General features: G+C 47.2%; 2 protein-coding genes across 2 annotated transcripts in view; both read left to right on the top strand.

The window, feature by feature from the left end:
• Positions 1–7,906, top strand: part of LOC144119788 (uncharacterized) — a 42,916-nt gene extending 35,010 nt beyond the window's left edge. The window contains exons 11-15 of the mRNA XM_077652329.1: positions 16–99; positions 500–680; positions 2,109–2,276; positions 6,259–6,393; positions 7,383–7,906. Of these exons, the coding sequence (XP_077508455.1) occupies positions 16–99; positions 500–680; positions 2,109–2,276; positions 6,259–6,393; positions 7,383–7,532 (718 nt within the window). The 3' untranslated portion in view covers positions 7,533–7,906. The remainder of the gene's footprint in view (positions 1–15; positions 100–499; positions 681–2,108; positions 2,277–6,258; positions 6,394–7,382) is intronic.
• Positions 7,907–9,356: 1,450 nt separating this feature from the next.
• On the top strand, positions 9,357–22,439 carry LOC144118688 (fatty-acid amide hydrolase 2-A-like). Its single transcript, XM_077651541.1, has 7 exons — positions 9,357–9,653; positions 11,725–11,944; positions 14,536–14,745; positions 16,223–16,342; positions 17,260–17,414; positions 18,155–18,250; positions 21,020–22,439. The coding sequence occupies exons 1-7, from the start codon at positions 9,465–9,467 to the stop codon at positions 21,605–21,607; spliced, it is 1,578 nt and encodes a 525-aa protein (XP_077507667.1). The 5' UTR covers positions 9,357–9,464; the 3' UTR covers positions 21,608–22,439.
• The last annotated feature ends 674 nt before the right edge of the window (positions 22,440–23,113 follow it).

Below are 23,113 nucleotides of genomic sequence, written 5' to 3'. Positions count from 1 at the left end.
CCTTTTTCCTTCTAGAAAAACCGATTTCCTCTTGGTGTACGGGATCATCAGCTACTTGGTCTTCATGATCATGGAATCAATATTTCGTTACAACACGAGGTGAGCGACAGTAATCGTTGGTGTGTAACGATCCTATGATTTCTACCTGTTTCTCTTTTCCAAGCTCACTCCAAATTGGTCAAAGAGCAGTTTCAGCGAAACGAGGCAAGCTTTCACTGAAACCTGCAGCCGGTTTCGGGACAGTACAGCACGGAAAACACACACTCATTTATTACAGGGCTTTCTATTTATTGGAAGAGATCTGATCACTTGCTTCTATCGGGTGGGGCAGAGCATGTAAATTTACACTTTGGCGCACTCTCGCTGTGCGCTTGATGCGTGACCTCTACTAGAGGCCTGTCGACTGGAAAGCTTCGCACTGCCTACTTGCTGTTAAACGCTTCCAGACTACCACCTACAAAACATTTAAAAGTACCTTGGATGCATCTTTTGCGTCCAGGGGAAACCTGGTGGTGTTCGTGAGTTTCTTACTGCTGCTGTTCAGCGCTGTGCCCCGGTCGATCCGTCAGCTGTGGAGTCCTCAGCAGCGCGTATTCTGTTGGAGCACCGTGGCGCGCGAAATGCCATGGCCCGTGGTTATCGTCCAGAGTGCCGTTCAGCTCATCTCGCGCGTCGTCGAGGTTAGCATGAATCAGCTATATTTCCGTGTTGCATGCAAATTGTTGCCTGTACTTGTTGCTGGTTTTGGACTGTGATGTTACTCGGGCCGGACATAAGTTGCCTGGTACACATTTTAATCCTGCTGACTGCGGTACTAATGGAAGAATAGTTAATGTGAATGGCATTGGAATATAGAGCGGTACCTGCTGTGTTGAGTAATGGGGTGAAACGGCATCGCCGTCACTGTTTATCGCTTTGAACACCTCGACGTCCGCGTAGTGGCCGGAGAAGAACTTAACCAGAAGATCCCTGACAATAGTCGCCATATAGCCCTATGATCTAAAAAAAAATTTCGGCGACGCTTAGCGTAGCCTTAGAGTACAATGCGATAGCATATAGACATCGCCCCTGCGAAAGTAGTTTCTCTTTTTAACTTAAGTTATGCTTGCGCGCCCATATATGCGGTTTTGCTCTTTCTCAGAGAACTTATGCTCACTCTTGCCTGTACTTTGCCGTATGTTGTGTTCGCACAGGCGTCTAAACTATCGCACTGAGTGAAGGCTCCTCAGAATTGCACAGGGAACGCTCGCGGCTCTCATATCAAATGCTATCGCATTAAAAATAGAGTGCATTTGGCAAGTACTCTAAGTATCTGTCAAGAAGAAAGCATATAACGGTTTGATCTTCTAACCAGTACTCAACTTTTGGAGCAGAAACATGGATGCTAAGGAAGAGACTAGAAATTAGGTTGAATGCACAGCGGTCTAGAGAAACGAAAATGACAGGTATAAAGTTAGGAGACAGGAAGGAAGCACAGTGGATCAGGGGTGAAACGCAAGTTCATAATCTCCTAGCTAAAGCCAAGAAGCTGAAATGGGCATGAGCAAGGCATATAAGGCGGAGGACAGATAACCGGTGGCACCTAGGTCAACCCAGTGGATTCCAAGGGAAGGAAACCGAAGAAGGTTCACGTGGAAGGCAACTGGATGACTGGATGAGGAAGTGCACGGGGATAATATGGCCGCATCTTGCGCAGGACAGGGCTAATTGGAGGGGGGGGGGGATATAGTAGAGGCCTTTGTCCTGCAGTGGACCTGGTTAACTTGGTTATGATGATATTGCTCATGGAAGTGAGCTTCCTGTAATTTGTGGTCATGAGAAGCTGGAAGCTAAGTGTAAATGCATAAAGAAACCAGGAGTGGGTCTTGAAACCTGAATGAGCGCTTGCGCTTATGCACTCTCCCTCCACCATTCACACTGCAATGCAAGCTATGAGGATGAGGTGACACCTCGCCCCCTGCGTGGCAAGTTCGAGAGCCTTCGAGCACAATATATGCAGACTAGGACTGTCACCTTTGCTCATACTTTCCTCTGCGCATGAAGAAATTGCCAAAGTTGCGTCACTTCTGGGGAGAGTGTATCGTGCCCTTGTGTGCTGTCACGCGCAGCGCAACAACCTGCTGGAGGCCGGCTTTGCGACCGTCGGGCCAGAGTTCTGGGCCGCCAACTCGCGGCTCACCAACCAGATGCTGTTCGGCGTCGTGGGCAGCGTGCTGGCCGAGATGGACGAGAACGAGTCGCTCGGCCTCCTCCTCATGCCGCTCGTGTTGGACATCGTAGGCACTGCTTGCACAGAGGCTGTCGATGAAAATTGAACATTTGATTTTTATCAGAGATTGTTCTCCCTCGCATTTTGATCAGTGCTTATGAAAACAGGCGAGCCAAGCTGTCGCTAATAGGATGCGTACCTGGAAGCTATTAGGTAATAATGTTACGAGGTTCCGTAGGTCAGGTGTGAGGCCGCACTGAACGATATCAAGTGGTAGCTCATATTTTTGTTTCTTCTAACCTTTAGGATAATGTCGGCAAATGTGTTGTGACGTCAAAAATCTGTCGCAATTCATCCCATGTGCAGGCTTTCAGTATAACCGAGGAGATCCTTGACCACGGATCCTAACAACTGTGCACGCAACTGTCACGTCATATCATCCGTTGTTCACAAGCTGCACAAGCTGGGCAAATGTATTTAAATTAGAGGTTCTGTTGGTAGTTGTGTGTTCAATTAATTGCGACGATACTTGCGATAGAAGCTGAAGGCTCTCAGTGACCCCTAATCTGCAATGTATTTTCTCACTAGGCGAGTCCAAATCGCGTTTATAGTTTGCTAACGTCACCTCATACGAGACTGTGGCCCCAAACTGTGTGACCGGTTATATCGCAGCCGTTATGGCGCCGTAGCCATTAACCGTTGCTAAAGCAAGTTGTTTGCTGTGGAAGTGTTTGAAGAGCGACTTGTTCTTTGTCGTGCACGTGTGCCTCAGAAAACAGTTTCAGCCCAGTTCTACAACGTGACGTAAATGCTCTAACGTCAAAGTATCCGGAACCGAAGTGGTTTTTGGATCAAGGCGGATGTCCTGAGCCCCAAACCTCACTGGTCTAGGGGTCATCATCATCATCATCATCAGCCCTACTACACCCCCTGCAGGGCAAAGGCCTCTCCCATGTCTCTCCAATTAACCCTATCCTTTGCCAGCTGCATGCACCCTTTGCCTGCAAACTTCTTAATCTCATCCGCCCATCTAACCTTCTGCCGCCCCCTGCTAAGCTTACTTTCTCTTGGAACCCACTCCGTTACCCTTAAAGACCAGCGGTTATCTTGCCTTCGCATTACATGCCCTGCCCAAGCCCATTTCTTTCTCTGGATTTCGACTAGGATGTCATTAACCCGTGTTTGTTCCCTCACCCACTCTGCCCGCTTCCGATCTCTTAACGTTACACCTATCATTTTTTCTTTCCATGGCTCGCTGCGTTGTCCTTAACTTAAGCTGAACTCTTTTCGTTAGCCTCCACGTTTCTGCCCCGTAGGTGAGTACCGGTAAGATTATGCTGTTGTACACTTTCCTCTTGAGGGAAATTGGTAAACTGCCACTCATGATCTGCGAGAATTTGCCATATGCGCTCCACCCCATTCTTATCCTTCTAGTTATCTCCCTCTCATAATCCGGATCAGCTGTCACTACCTGCCCTGAGTAGACGTATTCCGTCACTATTTCTAGGCTCTCGCTGCCAATTGTAAACTGTTTTTCCCTTGCTAGGCTGTTGAACATTACCTTGGTTTTCTGCATGTTAATTTTTAGACCCATCGATCTGCTCTGCCTGTCTAACTCGTTGATCATGATTTGCAGTTCACCTCCTGAGTGACTCAGCAAGGCAATGTCATCAGCAAATCTCAGATTATTTAGGTATTCTCCATTTATTCTTATTCCCAACTCTTCCCAACTCAGGCCTCGAAATACCTCCTGCAAACATGCGGTGAACAGCATTGGCGAGATCGTGTCTCCTTGCCTGACGCCCTTCCTTATTGGAATTTTATTGCTGACTTTATGGAGGACTATAGTAGCTGTGCAGTTGCTATATATATCTTCCAGTATTTTGACATAAGGCTCTTCTACCCCCTGATTGCGCAATGCCTGTATGACTGCTGAGGTTTCCACTGAGTCGAATGCTTTCTCGTAATCAATGAAAGCTATATATAGAGGTTGGTTATATTCTGTGCATTTCTCTATCACCTGATTGATAGTGTGAATATGATCTATTGTAGAATATTCTTTACGAAAGCCTGCCTGATCATTTGGTTGATTAAAGTCTAACGTTGTCCTGACTCTATTAGCGATTACCTTAGTAAATACTTTGTAGGCAACGGATAGTAAGCTGATCGGCCTGTAATTTTTCAAGTCCTTGGCGTCTCCCTTCTTATGAATTAAGATAATGTTTGCATTCTTCCAAGCTTCTGGTACAATCGAGGTCATAAGGCATTGCGTATACAGGGTGGCTAGTTTTTCCAGCACGATGTCCCCTCCATCCTTCAACAGATCTGCTGTTACCTGATCCTCCCCAGCTGCTTTTCCCCTTTTCATTGCTTCTAAGGCTTTCTTTACTTCATCTTTCGTTACTGGCGGGATGACGCATTGCTGTGCACTGCTGTCTTTCTCATTAGCGCTCTGATTACATTGGCTACTGTACAGATCTGTGTAGAACTCTTCGGCTACGTTAACTATCTTATCCATATTGCTAATGACATTGCCCTGCTTGTCTCTTAATGCATACATCTGGTTTTTACCTATGCCTAGTTTCCTCTTCACTGTTTTTAGGCTACCTCCGTTCTTTATAGCATGCTCGATTCTCTCCATATTAAACTTCCTTATGTCGGCTACCTTGCGCTTATTTATTAACTTTGATAGCTCCGTTAGTTCTATTCTATCGGTTGTGTTAGATGCCTTCATGTTTTGGCGCTTCTTAATCAGATCTTTTGTCACCTGAGATAGCTTCCCGATATCTTTTCGAACTGTCCTACCGCCTACTTCTACTGCGCACTCCGTAATTATAGATGTCAGGTTATCGTGCATTGAATGAACATCAAGATCATCTTCCTCAGTTAAAGCCGAGTATCTGTTTTGCAGCGCTATCCTAAACTCCTGTGCTTTCCCTCTTACGGCTAACTCGTTAATGGTCTTCTTCTTCGCTAGCTTGTTCCGTTCCCTCTTCAAGGCTAAGCTAATTCTAGACCTTACCTTTCTATGGTCGCTGCAACGCACCCTTCCGAGGACGGCCACATCCTTAATGATGCCAGGTTTAGCGCATAGTATGAAGTCGATTTCATTTTTAATCTCACCATTGGGGCTCTTCCAGGTCCACTTCCTGTTTTCTCGTTTGCGGAAGAAGGTATTCATGATCCGTAAATTATTTCTATCCGCGAATTCGACTAATAACTCTCCCCTGCCATTTCTAGAGACTATCCCAAAGTCACCTACCGCGTGGTCGTCAGCCTGCTTCTTGCCCACCTTCGCATTGAAGTCGCCCATCAGTACAGTGTACTGCGATTTTACTCTATTCATTGCTGATTCTACGTCCTCATAAAAGCTTTCAACGGTCTGGTCATCATGGCTGGATGTGGCTGCGTAGGCCTGCACCACTTTCAGTTTGTACCTCCTATTCAGCCTAATTACTATAGCTGCTACCCTCTCGTTAATACTGTAGAGCTCCTCTACGTTGCCAGCTATATCCTTATTAATGAGGAAACCCACACCTAGTTCTCGTCTATCCTCTAACCCGCGATAGCACAGTATGTGTCCGTCCTTTAGTACTGTATACGCCTCACCTGTCCGCCTAACTTCGCTAAGACCTATCACATCCCATTTAATTCCCGCTAGTTCCTCGAGCAGCACTGCTAGGCTAGCCTCACTAGCTAAAGTTCTAGCGTTAAACGTTGCCAGGTTCAGATTCCAATGGCGGCCTGTCCGGAGCCAGAGATTCTTAGCACCCTCCGCTGCGTCACAGGTCTGACCGCCTGTCTAGGGGTAGACGTTATTAAGAAAACATTCCTGTGTCGCTTTCTAATACTAACATGTAAAATAACGCAGCAGTTTCAAAAAGGCGCTCTCATTGCTGTCATGAGTGCGTTCTGGAAATTTCTACCACAGATACTACATGGACGTTCACCCCTAAAAGACTTATTGCAAACTATTTTGTTTACCTACCAAACATTGAAAATCGGAAGTATTCCCGGCTTCAATGTTTGGGGAATGTCGCGGCGTGCAGGCCAGGGACACCCGCGTGGCCCCCGGTGCGTACGCGGTGCCCGTCGCTCTGGGCGCGTCGTCCAACATGATCCTGCCCATTCGACTGCCGCTCATCGTGGCCCACGAGATCATCGACGTGCCCATGACGCAGTTGGTGCGGTTCTCCCAGCTTGCATCGTGTAGACGTCACTGCTTTTGCCAACCTAGATGGACCTATCCTGGCTCACAGCGAGCAGTGTTAGAGAGAGATAGAAAGAAAACATCGAAGCATCATATTAAAACAGACAGTTCTGCGATGAGAATCCGGCATAGCTGCAGCTGGCTTAACTTGAGTTATGTCCGCCTTAACTTGAGTTATGTCCTCCTGGAACCCGTGAATGTAAAACTTGTCCAGTATATTTGACAATGAAATGGCAAGTGTGGCTGCTATGGAAGGAAGTTTAGTGCCGTAAAAAGCTTTTTGTCACCTACTTTTAGAACACGCAAAGGGACCTTCTTAGTATAGTAAAAACGTAATGATTTTCTACACTGTAGGAGCGTTCAGAAGGGAAGCAGGCTGACATGCATTAATTCAAATGAGAAGAGCTTTCAAGCAGATATCAGTATTTGTGCCAGCGCACCAAAACACATGTCCGAGCTTTAGCAGACAGGGGGCAGAAAGGTATTGGAAGGTTCTACAAATTTCTCGGCTAGTTCATTCCACGAGGCTGAATTCACCGCAGTGCGCGAGAACACGAATGCGGACTAAAGAGCTTACCATGACTGTGCTTCTGTTCTGTCCTCTGCTTCTTTCGTCTGCCTTGGTGGGGTGAAGTGAATTCATGTGCAGAGAAGAGAAGGTGAAGGTGAATTAGATACACTGGTTCAAGGCTTAGACGTGAGACGAGAGTCGAGTGAGGGTGGCATTACCGCGTTGGCAGTCTCTGAATCTGCGTGTTTCATCATCCACTCTGTCAATTTCTGTCAAAATTCGCGCTATAATTCAACATAAGAACCCGGAGCGACATGTCTGTAAAGGGTGGCTTATAGCGGGTCATAAGGCAAAAAACATTCGCTGTCATTTTGTCTGTGAACTGAAGGTTAGAAAATCTGAAACCGGCCTCATACTTATTTAAGAGTAATCCATTTTTCTTTCCACCGCAGATTCTCATCGGTATCTTGGTCAAGGTGGTCATGCTGATCACGTCCATCGTTTCGGTGAACACCTTCGGCGAGTACCTCATCTCCCTGGAGCCGCCGGAAGTGAACGCCACATTATCCGGAAATGACACGGCGCTAGAATTTGATGCCTAACTACCCTGACTATGAATGGGACACGCGTTTTGTATCTAATGCCACGCTTTCCATTCCTGGTTCCTAATTCAGCACCGTAATTAGTTTTTTCAGGTTGGTCGAATACGACTGAACCTTCCACTGTCTGAGCTCTCAACCTTCAATAGGGTGCGTGCATGTATGAAATATTTCTTTATTAATAAGAAAATCTGCCAAAACGAGTGGCTTCTATAACGCCTCCCGTCAATATATATGGCACCCACCTTGAATTCGCTGTTTCAGATTTGTTTAGAATGCTCTTTGATGCTCGGTATCTTAACGTACTATGTACTGCATAGCTGTTTCTCATTAAAAGTGCTTGTATTTAGTTTTCTATGTGCAGGCTATATGTCAGCGCTTTTATTCTTTTGTCACCAATAAACGTTTCTACCAATAGCTTTGTGTTATGCATTTTGCGACAGCAATGTTCTCATATATCCTCCTCGACTCATGTCTGCATGTGACGGACAGTGCCAGCGTGCGGCGGCCTGTTATTGAGGGGTAGTGACGTCAAGTTCGCTGATCGGTATTTAAATCAAGCGTACTAAAGCTGTTGTTTTGATGGTCAGCAATGTGACTGACTCAACCAGATGACTGATGTAACAAAGTTTCTTCATGATGAAAGCAAAAGTTGTATACAAAAAAATTGCTAGAATTTTTAGTCGCACTTGACAAGCTAAATTATGGGTAAAGGGAAAAATGCATTACCATTGCGAAATTACTGGAAACGATACATAATTACCCGAATAACCAGCAAAGGTGAACAAATTCTAGTTTGTAATTGCATCAACTCCATCCTATCTAAGCCGTACGCTTCTTGTCGGGTGAAAGTCGAAATTTCTTTGGTCTTTATTACCCCTCGTCAATGTTTTCACCCTTGCAACCGAGTTTTTGGCTGCTATTTTTATGATCATTTCGGAGATTGCGTGCTCACAGAGTTGCACCAAATACATTCTTACAAAGAAAGCCAGCTGTACCATGCTGCGATGCATATCAGCGCCTATATCCCGGCTGTAAATCCACAAAGATTACAACGCGCAGACGTTCAAATTGTTTAGCACGCCTGGTACAAATGCAACACGCTAAGAGCAGCAGTTTTTGATTTCGTACTGTTGAGCAGAAACTAACGCGCCGCTTACGAATGCAATCTTTTATGAAGTGTGGTTTAGAGATACCGGGCAGAAATATTATTTACGCAGTGTTTCAAGTTATTCTTTGTACTGAAGAAAAAAAAAAGCATGCAGTGCAGAGTCGAGGTACACTCGTAGCTTTTTGCGCCAGCTGTGTGCTCGTGATCAGGGTTAAAAACCTCTATTGTTCGCTCTATCAAGAGTGGGTATCATCTGCAATTATAGAAAGGTTGTTCTTGTTTGGTTTAGAAGATTTAACGTCCGAAAACGACTCCGGCTATGAGGGACGCCGTAGTGGAGGGCTCCGGATAACTTCGACCACCTGGGGTCCTTTACCGTGCGCTGACATCGCACAGTACAAGCGCCTCTGGTATTTCACCTATATCGAAACGCGAGCACCGCGGATGGGATCGAACCCGGGCCTTTCGGATCAGCCGTCATAACAACTAGGCTACCGCGGTCTTATATTCCTTCATAGGTCCTTGAGTACTCGGGCTGAGATAAATTCCTCTGTGCGCCTGGCCATTTAATCTGAGCCTCTTCGACTTGAAGGACGTGTTTTTGCTGGGCGTCCTCGATGTTCACCTTATCGTCCCAGCGACAGACCCAAGTTGCGCCTTGATGCACCTACATTACGATAAGAAGATAGCTCCTGCACACAACCTCGAGGTTCAGTCATTAACTACCTCGACTGCTGCATTGCGCCACCCAGGTTGTTTCTACAGCAGTCGAAGAATGCCACACGTTTAGACAAGCTCCAACTGTTTCCTTCTTCGTTTCGACCATGGCTTCTGTCTTGAAAGGCTGCACAGTTATGCTTGCGGAGCTTACCGCCTACTTGTGGTGCAATGCCGTTAGGCTATTGTTCCACCTCTGGTTCTTCTGGCAGAGGCCGCGACGGCTGCCACCAGCGAAAGACGACATACTGTTGCGCTCGGCGAGATCGATCGCTGGTGCAATCAGAAAAGGCGAGGTGAGCCTTTATTACCTACTATTTTATTTCATGCGAACTTCTCATAACTTGAACTAAAAATAATTCTTCATTGACATGCTGCCCGATAAGAACGTTATCAGAATGTGTTGGATGCGCGCATTCCTGAAAAATCAGATCCTTGGATTCGCGCTCTCCCTGGCCTTGACAGCATTCTCCGTAGCCCACTGTTGAAACGCGGAACTTCTCGACTGCGCCATATTACAACGACGCCAGCTCTGTTAAAGAGCAACTCTAGGCAGCCTATTTGGAGTGATATTTGAAGCTCAGGTCCATGCGCAGTTCTAAAGAAAGAGGTACCGCATGTATACCGAGAAACACAATGGGACACAAACGCCTGGACGCACTGGCAGCTGCAACTTCTGAATGCTAGTCAAAATGCTTCTCTGCAGATAACATTTTCTTGTTCTCTGTCGCTCGACATTGCTCTCTCTGTTCCTTAATCACCGTGTGTAAACGGAGGCCAGTCATATCTTTTTTCGGGACATTGTACCTGCAACATCTTTCCACCCGTAATCACAACAGAAACGCCTTTTCTAGATTCTCTCTATTTAACATTCATTCGCCGCGCATTTGCATCGGAAGTAATGAAATGGCTCGCATGAACGTCTCTCTTGAGCTGTTTACCATGGTGGTAACCGCAGAGGGAACATTTACCCGCGTACACCACGTGTGGAGCTTGGTTGAAAAATAAAGTGTTCTTGATGATTTATTTGCAGGTGATATGCTAGACGTTGTATTTATTGAATGCATTGAACAGCTTCAGGCGTCCATCGCGCCCTGAAGGGTACAAAATATCTCAGTTTTTGTAGCGACAGCTGTCAATGCAGTCGAGTGTTCGACTGAAATTCGTCTAGTCCGGCATGCTGACGCGACGAAATGAAGAAGCAGTCTCTGGTCATAGATGAAAAGAGAAAAGAAACCGTGAGGCCTCACCGTCTGTTTGATCTTCGAAAAATCCAAATCACGCAAGAAATATTGAACAAGAATGACGCTTCATATCAAGCATCTACGGGCTATGATGAAGTCATATTCTTAGGATATAAATTCGCCAACGCTCCTGTCCTGCTCATTAACAAGAAACCCGTGAACGTTTCCGAAAGTCTTTATTTTTTTTTAGACGAAGATCAACGATTGCTTCTTCATTTCACCGAGAGCTGTTAATGGGGCCCTGAAACGCCTTCCGAGGAGAGCACATTAACTCACTTAATCACTGCACTGCGTTGCTACGAAAACCAGAGCAAAATAATACTCTTCTACACGCAGCAGACGACCCACAATCACGCGTCAACGTTGGCGAGCCCTTCACGGCGACTTTTTTATACTCGCGCCCTCCTTCGTCCCCCGCATCTGCGTAGACGTGGTGAGAGGTGGCCATTGGTTATATTCTTTCAGACGTCAGGCAGCTACCGTAGCCGCGGCCAATAAGAAGCTTAGCTCCGGCGGGTCGGGAAGCCCCGCTCTCAGAGGGGGGTCGGCGAAGGAGCGCCTACCTTCCAGCGTACAAAAAGTGACGAGAGGAAAGGGAAAGGCGCGAAGACGCTGAAATTCAAATTTTAACTACAGATAACTCAGCTTCTACGAAGCGCATTTAAAAAATCTTTGCTGGACACTATTCGCGAAGCGGCGTGCTTCAATATCCCAGGCGTGCCGCCACTTTATTAGAGGCCTCTTCGCAGCCCCTTTAAGGGTATGTTTCCCGCTTCTGTGGCGTCGTTGGCGTTACACGGAGGAGAAACAAGGACGAAAGCGGAGTGAAGCCGTTCGGCGCGCTTAGGATTTGTAGCGTCCTGTACAGCAGCAGCGGCAAACCAGAATAAAGTGAATTATAAACGCTTGAGCCGTTCACGCCTCTGAGCAGATGGGACGGCACTGTGTTGCGCGGAGACGGCGCCTTCACCGCAAACCACAGGAGCCAGTAGCCGTTCCATGTCGCTTTACACAGGCGTGACAATCGTCGGCGAGGTTTTTTACTTGCAGGTGGCTTGGTCGTCACACTCGTTTCACAAACAGTCTATTGATGTTTGAAAACTCTTCTTCCTTTTATTTGCAGGCGAAAAGCGTCGATGTCGTTTCTGCGTACATCAAGCGGATCCAGGAGGTGCAGCCCATCATCAACGCTGTCGTCGATGATCGTTTCGAGGAGGCGCTCCGGGAGGCCGAAGCGGCTGACCAGCTTGTGGCCTCTGGTACCTCGAGCGTGCAAGAGCTCATCCATGAGAAACCGCTCCTGGGCGTGCCGTTTAGTGTGAAAGATTCCATCGCCGTTAAAGGTCAATAATTTTCTCCTCTGAAGAGTCTAATGAGACGCTGTTTCTATCTGCTTCTTCCCAATCTGAGCCGAAATCCTTTATCATCGGTTTAACAATTTTCAGTTTGATTCGCACTGATATGTCAACGAAATGCAATTCAAGCCCTTAAATACCTTATGTTAAACAACGCACGAGGAAACACCGCTAGGACGCCATCTGTGGAAGGTAGTTAGAGATAGTATGCAAGAGCAGATTGCGACATTGTATATAGTTTTCCAAATCACCTAAAGTGTACGAGAAGCATATGAACACAGATTAGAAGACGACGAAGTGGGCACTGGCGTGGGCGGGAGCGCTCGCGCCAGGCTGCCGCTAGTAAATGATCCCATAGCCATATCTAATATCCTACTTTATTCATCTGCTTGCCGTCACATATCAATACGTTCTGAGGTTAGTGCTAACAGGAATAAAGCAACGTACATGAGACCTCACGCATGAAGCGAAACAGGCCGGTTTTCGGAAAAAAGCATTCGGCCATAGAACATATCTATTGCATATATATATATATATATATATATATATATATATATATATATATATATATATATATATATATATATATATATATATATATATATATATATATATATATATATATATATATATATATATATATATATATATATATATATATATATATATATATATATATATATATATATATATATATATATATATATATATATATATATATATATATATATATATATATACAGTAGTGGTAGTGTTAGATTTTAAGAAGTCACATAACTTTCGCGTCCAAGACGTCGATGGCCTGCTGCACGATCGGGTACTGAGTCGGAGTACCCGGGTTCGAACCCGGTCGCGGCGGCCGCGTTTCGATGGAGGCGGAACGTAAAGGCGCCCGTGTGCTGTGCGATGTCAGTGCACGTTAATGATACCCGGGTGGTCGAAATTAACTCGCGGAGCCCTCCACTACGGTACCCCTTTCTTTTTTTTCTTTGTTCTCTCAGTCCCTCATTTACCCCTTCCCTTACGCCGCGGTTCAGGTGTCGGCCGAGATCTGAGACAGATACTGGGCCATTTCCTCTCCTCAAAAACCAATTTCCAATTTTGAAGTTCTCCTGCTGCACGAGCAGGCGCATTTCTTCACTCCCAGTTCCAAGCCAGTCGCACCAGAAGGGGGTGGAAGGGGAGCAAATGAACCCCCTTGTAAGCAAGTGATGGAGAGAAGGGAGTGGGAAATGTTTGTATAAGGGCCGTTTGGGAGATGAAGGACCCCGACGGAAATTCTACAAATAAATCCGTGCATGTGAGACGAGAGTGTTCAGGTTAGACTGTCGAAGGAGGTGAGCTGCGAGCACATAAAGGCAACATGATAGAATAATACGGTCCAGACAAAAAATCTAAAACACCGCTGGCCCTATGTAATTAGAGCGTGGAGGAAGTCAACGGAATTATTTTTCAAAATTTTGCAAGCAGTTCAAAGCAATCCCAGCCTTACCCAGGAATGTTGAGAGAAAACCGGTCAGGCGCATCAGGCAGGGCTACAGAATCCCCCAGGTCTTACTAACTGCGTGCTTACAAGAGCTGTTCGGAGGATTTTCTTGCGAAGAACTATGTGCACACCCATTAAGAAAGTAATCTTTAGTAACCACCAATCGGCGGATGACGGCGTGCTGTTAAAGTTTCAACTTTCGAGCTCCATCGTATTCTTCGAATAAGCGTAATTCAAGTGAGGATAATGGTGACGTTGATAACAGTATTAAACTGGTGAGGGTCCTTGATCGCTTCATTTCTCGGCCAATGGTCCACGAGTATTCGTTTTGGTCTGTTCTGTAGCTTACGTCTGGCCGCTATATAAAGACGCTTCCAGGGCGCATGCATGTGGCGTTTAGCGACACTACGGGCTTAGACAATCTCAGTTGATCCCCCGCCTTTTCACATTAAGCGCAGCGTAGTTTCCCCGACATCCTTTCTAATTTTATCTTTTCTTTCACTTTTCACCATCATCGGGGGTGCTTGAGGTACTTAAGCCATGTTTTTCCTCTCTCCTAAGCCTTTTCTCGGTGGTCCTCCTCCTCCTCCTCTGCGTGGAAATGAGAATTGAAAATTGGTTTTTGAGGAAAGGAAATGCCGCAGTATCTGTCTCATATATCGTTGGACACCTGAACCATGCCGTAAGGGAAGGGATAAAGGAGGCAGTGAAAGAAGAAAGGAAGAAAGAGGAGCCGTACTGGAAGTCTTCCTGGATGCAATGGAAGTTTTATGCGTAAAGACTTTTGTAGCGAGTATTGCTTGACATATCTTTGTTAAATGATGTATCACTTGCTGGAAAACCCTGATATGACTACAACCTCTTTTATGTTTGTTTGTATGTTTGTTCTTCTTATTGTTATGCATGTTCCCATCATCGCCGTTGGAAACCAATATGCCCCCCCTTATGTAATGCCTTCGGGCCTTTAAGGGATCAATAAATGAAATGAAATGAAATGAAATCAAGCCCTACGGCAATCCCTAGGAAGTAAACAGGCCCGTTTTTGCCTTGGCCCTCAGACGAGCGAGCGTAACCACAGGGCCTTTCCCTTCAGGCATGCGGCAGGACGCCGGTTCGCTGATGTACCGTGGGAGCCGCGCCGTGGAGGACGCTCCGTGTGTAGCCCGGATGCGCGCCGCAGGAGCCATTCCACTTGCCCTGACCAACGTGCCCGAGCTGTGCACGTGGAGCGACGCCCACAACCTCGTGTACGGCACCACTCGGAACCCGCACGACACGCGCCGTGGACCCGGTGGAAGCAGCGGTAAGTCGGCTGGCGCGTATTGCGACGGGCTAAAAAAAAACTGGTTATAGAGTTGAAGGACAAAACTTATAACGTGCGATTTGTGGAATACATTACACTGATAAGTAACTAAGGAGAGGAATACTAGCGCATGCATTGTTGAGGAATAACATAACACGCTCAAAGGAGAAGCGTAGGGCCATAAATAATATGCGGGAAGCAAGCAATGTGAAACGAACACAAAGCGAGCTGCTAAGGCTGATAGGTTAGCGTCATATGATAACAGTTATGTCATTTTCACCGAAAAAAAAGAAGCTTTAGTAAGCTACTTAACTGCGCATTAGTGCAATACACTTAGCGCCGCCAGGTGCAAATTCGCACAAGTGCGGCTTGCAACGTTGTTATGCACTTTCAGGAGGAACACTACTTCGCCTTCAGTGGGCAGTTATCGACGAAATATAAAAAAGCAGCGCTCCTAGCGTGGCCAAGATTGCGAAGAATTTCCTAATTAGAACAGCGAAAAACGGATGACGTAGAGAAAGGCTAGACGCAAACACGACCGCTCAATATTTCGCACCGCGCATGCTCTCAGGCGACACACGGCTGTTGTATGCAGCAAGTTCCAAACCGTAAACTTTCAACGGCGTTATCACTCTGATGTGCTTGCTAGGCGGCCGTTTAAGCGGTTTTGTTCTCGGATGAACCATAAAATTGGCTTCTTTGTGCAGGTTGCGGGCTTAGAAAGTTTCAAAATGTCTCAATTTTTTTTTCTTTAATACACGCTCATGCAGGCAGGCGCATGGATGCCAACGTGAACAGGAAAAGCGGATGCCCGTCAACACATACGGGAAAATATCTTACATATACCACATGCATGAATCATTGCCTTTCATTTTTTAAAAAAAAATTTTCTCGCGCCGGTGACCATACAGACAGTACGTAAGGCGTCCGCACGCGTGGCATGATTTTAGCGCCTTTCAGTCGAGCATTCCTTCTCTACGGTGAAGCTGCAGCATACGGATGTGACATGCAGCTTACCTTTGATTAAATATACACGCGCATCCGCGACAAGAGCGTTCAACCGGATGATTTGCGTTGGTCAAGATCGTGTGAGCATTCTCTGCTGACAGTCGCCGCAAACTACAGTTTAGCGAAACATACCCTGGTTCTTTTCCACTTACAACGCACAGGAAGAAACCCACGAACGTAGAAATCGCAACAGCCACAGCAGAGTTAATCACGAGGGTCGTCTGCGATATCACCTATTGCATAGTTAGTCAACAAACACGCGATAAACGTCAGTACAGCGCACCATTTGATGAGCACTGCGCGCGAAGTTCTGCATCGAGATTTGATGTTTAACGAAAGGCGTATGCCTCTGCGGATCCACCGAAGCTTATGTGTACAGTACACAACACAGCGCACAACAAAGCGAAGGAATTCCGGCACAGCACATGTGAAGAGGACTGCTGTAAATATTCCTTGCTGCATAATGCAGGTGGTGAAGGCAGTCTCCTGGCTTCAGCAGGTTCCCTGATAGGACTAGGCACAGACTTAGCCGGAAGCGTACGGATACCGGCCGCTTATTGTGGGATCTTCGGCCACAAACCAACAGCTGGTGAGTAACTTGCCATCTCACAAGGCTGTGCTTTCTAAATTTCTTAGTTTTCAGTTAAACGCTGCATCAGTCGAAAATTCTCTGCAATTATTTCGAAAACGGTGGAAAAAATGCACATCGTGGTACACATTTGGTCAGTTATAACATCTTACTCGCCTGACATTCCGTAAAAAGTTCAAATTTCGGCAACTACGCGGAACTTTTTCAGTGGACGTCTTTTTTCACTGCGTAACCCAAGGGACAACGTCGCAGCCAATCTGTGAGCAGTAAAAGGTGTTTAGCAAAGTGGCCGACAGCAGCAAGAAAGAAATAAATGGGGGGGGGGGGGGGACACTTTAGCTCCGCCTTTAGTCTATCACGCGACAGCGTAATGGGTTCATTCCCATATATGCAAAAAAATAATTCTCTCTACTTTATATTCATGGATGACTGGCAGTCCTCATACCACTCCTGGCTCAGAGGTGCACCAGTTAAGCGATATGCCACTGCCCTGCGATGGCAGGTGCTCCCAGCGGCGGGCCTTGTGGAAGCCAGGTTGCTCATCCTAAGCGACTAATCATTAATTTAACTGCCACCTGCCACTGTGGGCAATTCGCTCACTGTTCGGTGGCCAAGTTGTGATGGCGCTGCAAGGCCACGTGACCTGGATGGCCCCCATGACACCACCTGCCAGAGTCAGGCTCGTGATTTTTCGCTCACAATGCCGACACCGACAACGCCCACACTGTATTTTCTGGGGAACGGGACCTTTAACGGTATCGAGTTAATGGCTTGCAGTTACAGTCCAGTAGTCTGAGTGCAGCTGAGGCCGCTAAATTAATAAATAATGATGTATTTATGTGAATTTGTTTCATAAGCATATGTGGAACATGCGCGTAATTTATCTTTGGTGTCTTTTCGAATTCATCTCCTGGCAGGAGTGGTACCAAACGCTGGCCTCCTTCCAGACGTCGGAGAAAAGATGGGACAGTATACTTGCGTCGGCCCCATGGCCAGGTTTTCAGAGGACTTGCCTCTGGTCCTCAAGGTTCTTGCAGGCAACGCAACAGATCGGCTGAAGCTAGATGAAGAGGTGTGTATCCTAGTCACGCATTTCAAGGCATTAACAGCGAACATATTTTCTGGTTGTCTATGTTACTAAGAAAGCAGTAAGGTCGAGGATGCAACGGGACTGTTATTGCCGATAAATACAGGCACCCATGCGTCCTTTCAGAACTCCAAGGAGACAATCAGGGTGCGTTCCACACTTACGTGTGAAATCTACATAGCGCACCACTTATCGCTAAGAAGCGTTTTAGTCAGTTAAGCTATTAATTTCTGCCTGGCTTTCGGATTGGAATAACTGGAGCAGATGTGTATTCCGTCGGCTGCATCTGTAGCGCGCATTATAACATCGGTGCCGGCCACCGACCAGCCCACTCGCTTTGGTAGCGTTTATGCGTTTAATGGATACAGGAGGTTACTGGTGTGTTCTAGCGAATACTTTTTAGCCCCTGTTTTTATCGTGTCAGAGCGCCACCGCGTGGTCCAGCGCCCAGCCAGACGCCAGGCTGCAGCGAATAGAAGCGGGTATAATGCCGCTTCTGGCGGAAAAGTGGCTGACTAAATAACCGAAAAATGGAGTGCTGTGTCCCGAAAAATCGTGATAGTGCACTCAATAAAGACTGTTTCTTCTCAAGAAGTTTGCTGTTTTCTCTTGATTCCTTTCCGTTTTTCATCTTCAGAAGATTAGGAGTATACTGGCTCGTCCGATAGCTTCCAGTTAGAAGTCAAACGTTGCTGCAGCACTTGCTTTTGCAATGTATTGTGCAGGTGAACCGGAAGGCGCTCAAGGTGTTCTTCACTGAAACCGAAGGAAGCGTGTACATCAGCCGCGTCACCCCGGAGGCTCGTCAGGCTGTTGTGAAGGTCAGTGCTACTGCTATGTCCTAACAATGGTTCCGTACACAAAACTCATAGATTAGCTGAAATACATATAAACAGAATCTTGCATCAGTATCTGACTGGCGAGTACAGCCAATGGCTGCGCTTGCATATACTCTAAATATGAGCGCATTTTAACTTAGTAAAATAGCATGAATAAGGCTATGGGATTATTTGATGTGATTACAAATTCTCCTCGAGGAGTTTTGTTCGCCTCTGTATTTTTGAGGATTATGTCATTTTGCATTCAGAGCGCAGACTCTCTGCAACTCTCTTGCCAAAACCATGTTGTCGTTTAGAAGTGACGTCATGTACAGTGAGAATATAGCTTTCTCCAGACCCTTCGAGATTACTGGCGGAACTTAGATAGGTCTATAGACGCCTGCATCATTCCTGTCGACACGCTTTAATACACACGACAATTTCTCGTATTTCATCTTGGTAAGAAAACATCCAGATTCTAGCGCCAAGATAAAGGTATCTATGTGTACTTTGCAAACGATGTCGGGGACCGTTTTGAGCGGTTTAGACTATATTGTCGACATAGGTGACATTATTGATTTTCAGTCATAGGAACGACGGTTGAAATTCACAGTAGTCTGTTGGCTGAAAAATAGTTGTACTACGTGCTATGTACTCAGACAGGAAGACAGAAAAACTTTATTTCTGCAAGTGAGTTTTAGACCCTGCTGGGTCTAGAACTGTCGGGACATGTCGGGTCATGATGTCGGCAGCCCGAGTCACGGCAGCGAGCTGCGATGTCGGGTCTGCAGACGTGAGCAGGACCTCCCAGTCCTCCCAGCTTGAGATGGCGTGCTGCCCCTGCGGAGGAAAGTCAGCAGGGCAGCCGAAAAGGATGCGGGAGAGTGTGGCGTCAGGCCACCGCATAAGGAGCATGCAGGGGATGTGCCACAGTAGTGGCATAACAACTGAGGGGATGACAGAGAGCGGGTCTGGAGACGTCAGAAGAGGATTTGTTGGGAGTGCGTAAGAGAGGGGTGGGGAGGAGGATAGGTCCCACGGTCCAAACGGGGTATTTGCGTGAGCTCCGCAAAGGTGTGCACCCGCTCCCTCGAGAATCCTGGATCGAGACTGTGCTGAGCCCGGCAAATCAAACCTCGGGCAAAGGTATCGGCAACCTCGTTTCCGCGGTTCCCAGAGTGAGCCGGCACCCACTGGAGATTTAGCCTGCGCAAGGCTGCAAGGTGGGCCCCAGTAAAATGTTTTCCGTCGCTACGTTGGTTAATGACTATTCAACTCCATCAAAGCAGTTCAAGAATGGGTTTTCTCAGACAGAGTTATCTCAGCTTTATCTGAACGGCCTGTATACGTTCGAAATTTTTCGTTTATAACATGCCACACGTGGTCATTACGAGACGTTATTTCTAAAGAGAACGCGTGATGAATAGCGGCGACTGAACTGAAATCCAAGTTACCAATTTCCTGTCGCACGCACCACCCGCAGACGAACGGGCTAACTGAGCGTTTGAACCGGAAATTAACAGACATGTCTATATACGTCTCCCCCGAAAACGACTGGGATCTCGCCTTGCCCTATGTGACGTTCGCTTACAACACCTCCCGGCATGACACATCTGGTTTTCTCCGTTCTATCTCTTATATGGGAGACACGCCGTCCTGCCTTTGGACACACTTGTCCCATCCCCTGACCGTCCCGTCACCGCCTACGCCCGTGACGCCATTGTTCAAGCTGCAGACGCTCGCCAAATCGCCCGTAGTCGGCTCCAAGCGTCCCAGCAAGCACAGAAGTCTCTGTACGACAATCGCCATCGCCATGTCACCTACGAACCGGGGTCGCTCGTTCTTCTGTGGTCTCCTTCCCGCCGTGTCGGCCTCTCTGAGAAGCTTCTGTCCCCCTACCATGGCCCTTATCGTGTGGTGCGTCAGGTCACCGACATCACGTATGAAGTTCCTCCTCATACTCCTGCATCCTCATCAAATAGACCACCCACCGATATTGTTCATGTCATGCGCCTCAAGCCCTACCATGTCGCTTCTCGACCACCGGCGTAGCGCGGAGACGGCGCTCGTGCCGCCGGGAGTCATGTTACGACGAAGTGGCCTCCCGCGTGAGAGGACGAACGAAGAAGAAGAAGAAGCGCTTTGTTCGAGTTGGTGCTCCCTGCTAGGAACCATTTATATTAAACCTAACACTTGCAAATAAATCTAAATAGTATTTCCCCGTAACCATATTTCACATGCTATAGCAACATAAAGACAGCATTCGGCTTGTGAAAATTATTACTGAGAACGTTCTTCAGGAGATGGGACAAGGCCCACGTTGTCTTACAGTAAGGCTCTCAGTGGTTCAGTTTTGGCGTGAGCGTCCACGTGGAAAATTGGCGTAACACATGACTAGCGCTCATCACGTGACTGCCACGCTACGTCCTGTGACTTTACGTGATCGGCATTGAGGAGCCTTCATATCGCGCAATGCTCAGTCGTTGCTGATTCATTTGTTCGCAGATCACAAAAGCACAAACAGCTGCGCTGTTGAAAGCCATTAATAAGAATACATAATCGTGGAGGGTTTTTTCTTTCTTTTTTGAGCTGTAGTCACCCGTAAAAGAAAAAAAAACATTGGTAAGGTTTCTAGTGGAGAAATTCAATTTAAATTGTTGTGGACAGTGGAGTGGTTTTGTGCTTCCGATCGCGAATTCACGCGAATGCTCAACTCATGAGCGATTACTCCTGAAACCACACAGTCATTTGCTCTTTCTCTTCTATTCTCAGGTTGCACGGCGCCTCAGGGAAGTATTTGGCTCAAAGCTTCGCCGTCTGCACCTGCCAGAACTTCAGTACGCGATGATCAAGTGGTTCAAGCTCTCCGCAGCCGAAGACCCCGAACTCTTCACTAAAATCCTCGGGCCAAGCGGATTGAACGTATTCGGCGATCTGCTGCGCATACTCCTGGGCGCCGGCCGACACACGTTAGCAATCTTGGCATTCTTCAAAATGGCGCCGGTGTTCCGGTTCTCGCGCAGGCAGGATGCAGAAGAGTTCCTGGCCTCCGTCGACGCCCTATGCGACCGTATCGAGGAGACGTTGGGTGACAACGGCGTCCTCATCCTGCCGGCCGAACCGAGCACGGCCCCGTACCACAATCAAGACCTGCTTTTCTTCGATTCGGCAGGGATTACTGCTCTGTTTAATATCCTCAAGATGCCCGCGACGGCGTGTCCCGTCATGAAGGCAGCGAACGGGCTGCCTCTGGCTGTTCAAGTGGTGGCGAGGAGGGGAAACGACCGGCTGTGCCTCGCCGTGGCCAGGGAGATCGAGAGGCACTTCGGCGGATGGATTCAGCCATGGGTTCGCAACTGAATGTGAAGACTGATTCTAAACGAAGTGTTGCGGACATCAGTGCGTTTTCGTAAAGTCTCGCGGATCGCGTAGAAGGAGAGTATCGTGGCTAAGTTCGGAACCATTCATGATCTAATGTTGCATATGCGGGCACAAATGTCTAACGAAGGATGTTTTACATCGTTTTACCGCACAAAGCACTGCGTACCTGTTTGTCCTAGTCCACATCAGCTTTCGCTTCACACTGGTGGGCTGCAGGGCCATCCCGAACAATTAGAGGGGAGGGGGGGGGGGGGCGTGTACGGTGGACATGTTTAATTGATTCGCGATACTATAGGTGGCATGGGCGATCAACTGGCTTGGCTCTGTTTGTTATCTCTTTGCAATAAATTCAATGTCGGTGAACGATTCAGAATAAACGCGGCGTTCTTTACTTTGTTCTCACAACCAGGAGGGCGCAGAAGTTCAGTATGGATCTAGCGGTGGGCCGAATATTTAGAATTTCTCGATCTACGAAGTGACGTTGGTGCGAACAAGCAACGATTTCCTCATATGGTGTATGGCCAATAGTGCTCTAGGTTTTCCATTGACGGTTCTGCTTTTCACAAGCAGAGCCACCTCTTTGGTTTGAACATCGCTGAAACCAGTAGTACCCGCCAGGTTGTAGAGTGTGCGGATTTTAATATTCATACATATGCAGGTGGTGCATCGCGCATTTTTCTTGAATTTTATTCAAATCATGAACCTAATCTCCGAACTACGTTGAGCTAGATGGGCTACTATGCAATCAAGTGGTTTGGAAGGGTTGTCGCATTTCCTCAAATCATTACGTGAGCACTTTCGACGATTAAAAATTAGGGTGGGGGTGGGGGGGGGGGGGGCTTGTGTGATTGTACCACGCACCGAAATTAGCCGTTCGAAGCTTAAGAGGCGAGTGAACAACCATCCTTTTTAAATGCGCACTTGAAGACACTTTGATTGACTGGTCTGCGCAATACGTTGATGGGCAAGCCAAGTTGTCCGGGGCATAATGTCAAGTCGGCAGTGCCTACACTGCTTCAGTAAACCTGCTTTATTCTCTTTGTAAAAGACGTGAAGATATTTTAATTTTTCATATTTCCTGTTGATTGCTCACGAGAATTCAGGAGAATTAGAAACGCTTTTTCTGGTCACTATACGCTGAACAGACAAAGCAGAAAAAATAAAGGGAACGGGTAGGGAGGTTTATCAAAATAGTTATCAAAAAAATAGCCAGGCTTAGCTTGGTTGAGCCAAGAATGCGTTGCATATTGCGCGGTATTTTTTTTTTTTTTTTTTTTGAGGGCGAGGTATTGCTTGGCGGCACTCGATTTTCTCGGCCCGCTGAAGCTTTCGCTTTGCGCTCTGTCGAACTGCTTTACCCGTGGGCGGCATCTGGCTGTAAGACTGTCCCGGCGAAGGAGCGCAGCTCTTTTATACATATGCCGTGACGTCAATCAGAGCGCAGCGCCCCAGCGGGAGGAGCGGGAGTCAGGTGGTGGCTGCGGC

Source organism: Amblyomma americanum, chromosome 2, assembly GCF_052857255.1.
Source record: "Amblyomma americanum isolate KBUSLIRL-KWMA chromosome 2, ASM5285725v1, whole genome shotgun sequence".
Lineage (NCBI taxonomy): Eukaryota > Metazoa > Arthropoda > Arachnida > Ixodida > Ixodidae > Amblyomma > Amblyomma americanum.
The sequence above is the reverse complement of the archived record's forward strand: the minus strand, read 5'-3'. Positions and strand labels throughout refer to the sequence as shown.